This window comes from Crocuta crocuta, unplaced genomic scaffold (genome assembly GCF_008692635.1).
Source record: "Crocuta crocuta isolate KB4526 unplaced genomic scaffold, BGI_CrCroc_1.0 scaffold110, whole genome shotgun sequence".
Taxonomy (NCBI): Eukaryota; Metazoa; Chordata; class Mammalia; order Carnivora; family Hyaenidae; genus Crocuta; species Crocuta crocuta.
Genome location: NW_027527386.1, coordinates 1,087,490 through 1,089,312, shown reverse-complemented (window position 1 = coordinate 1,089,312; position 1,823 = coordinate 1,087,490). Strand labels below are relative to the sequence as shown.

Genomic DNA, 1,823 nt, shown 5'->3' with positions numbered 1-1,823 from the left:
GGCCCAGGAATTCCTGACCCTACAGATGCATCTTTCCCAGGGGAAAGGTCCGTGACAGCCATTAGGAGGGGTACACGACCCACCAAAAATTAAGAGCCACTGATCTATACTGAGGGGACACACTACTGGGGCAAATTAGCCACATACAGTGTCAACCACAAAACCAAGAGTAAACAGAGCTTTGCTAACCGGGTCCCACGGAAGTTTCCCCAGTTTGTTGTCTGCTAACAGCCGACCACTGCACGTCAGCCCCTGTCCCGTCACTGACCAGGTACCAGCGATAGAAATACAGGGCGTGCCATGTGCCAGTCTCTTGGAAGAATCCTATCTCTGGGCACTCGGGACAAGCGGCATCTGCCACTCTGCAGGGCTGAGGGGACCCTACGTGGCAGACCTCTCCTGGTCCCAGACGTCGGCTGGGGTCGAGGACAGGAAAAAGGCCCCCAGGGCAAACTTCTGAGAAGTCAGAAGAACACCATACAGGAGACAATACCAGCAGCCACTGACTGAGGCAGAAAGCTATACCGCTGACAAAGGTGAACCCTCCTCCACCACCAGCTCTAAGAACTGAGGTACAACTATGATGCCCATTTTGCAGATGAGAAAGTGGAGGCCCAGAGGAACAGCTTTCTGAAGGTGAAGGAGCTATGGGTGGTGGAACAAGGATATGAACCCATAGGCTCTGGGGTCTGCAAGTAACCACTACTCAAAACCAAAGGCGGCCCCTTGGGATGGCTGCTCGGACCCAACAATCAGCAGGTGGGAAGAGGAGGTGGAAGGGGTTCCTTCAGTCCTGAGATTTGTTTCGCAGAGACTAGAGTATGAGGGAAAGGCTGGAGGAGGAGCCCAGAAGCTGACTCATCACACGACCTTGCTGTGACAGTTAACAGATAACCTTTTTCCACCACGGACTCTAATTTCCACGTCATCAGAAGGAGAGAGGAAGGGGGAGACAGAGAGACAGAGAGAGAGAGAGAGAGAGAGAGACCGCGCGAGCCAGAAGAAAGAAGGAATTTGGGGGCTTTGTACTCTAAAAGCTCAAGTTCCTTGCACTCATGTTGCTTTCTATTACATCACCCACCCAAGTCCATCCTCCCCACCCCCCATGGCTTTTAGTCTGAAATGATCTGGCTTGCTGTCTCTTCCATCAGAACACAAGTTCCTTAGCCACAGGGACTGCATTTGATTTGTTTGCTACTGTATCCTCAGTGCCTGCTACACAGCAGGAGATCAAGAAGTGTTTAGGGAAGAAATGAATGCTGATCCCAAAGAGGCTCCTAACTAGACGGCAAACCGCGCGCGGCGAGTGTGGCAAAAACATCTACCAAAACCCGCAGAGAAGTTAACTGGCCCGTAAGACCGTTCTGGTCCTTCCCAGCATCGGATTTCTATGGCTGGGACTCTAACTGGGCAATCCTAAACTCAGTCTGTAAGGGAGGAAAATGGGGCTCAAGTTCACCAAACTAATGAGAAGACAAGGACTCGAATTCCAGCTTTGAAGAAGTTGCGAGGCATGAAAGTGCCAAAAGATGCCTCGGTGCAACCCGCTGCTTGGAGAGGTGGGGAAATGGAGGTCAGGACGGGGGCGCTCATTACCTCGATGATCTTGATGAAGCGCGGGAACACCGGGTTGCGGGTAACGGCGATGAGCGGCAGGTGCGGGAACACCTCCGGAATCGTCATGGGCGTCAGCGCCGTTATGATGGGGCCCTCCGCGCCCCCCGCGCTGCTCCCCGCGCCCGCGGCCCCATCCTCGGCGCCGCCCTCGGGGGCATCCTCGCCGCTGGAGAATGCGCCACCGCCGCCCCGGCTGTTCGCCTCCC

At 54.6% G+C, this 1,823-nt stretch overlaps 1 protein-coding gene across 1 annotated transcript in view; it reads right to left on the bottom strand.

The window, feature by feature from the left end:
* The window catches only part of LONP1 (lon peptidase 1, mitochondrial), a 23,242-nt gene extending 21,425 nt beyond the window's left edge, over positions 1-1,817 (bottom strand). Inside the window, exon 1 of the mRNA XM_077779538.1 lies at positions 1,597-1,817. Within this exon, the coding sequence (XP_077635664.1) occupies positions 1,597-1,683 (87 nt within the window). The 5' untranslated portion in view covers positions 1,684-1,817. The remainder of the gene's footprint in view (positions 1-1,596) is intronic.
* Between the last annotated feature and the right edge of the window lie 6 nt (positions 1,818-1,823).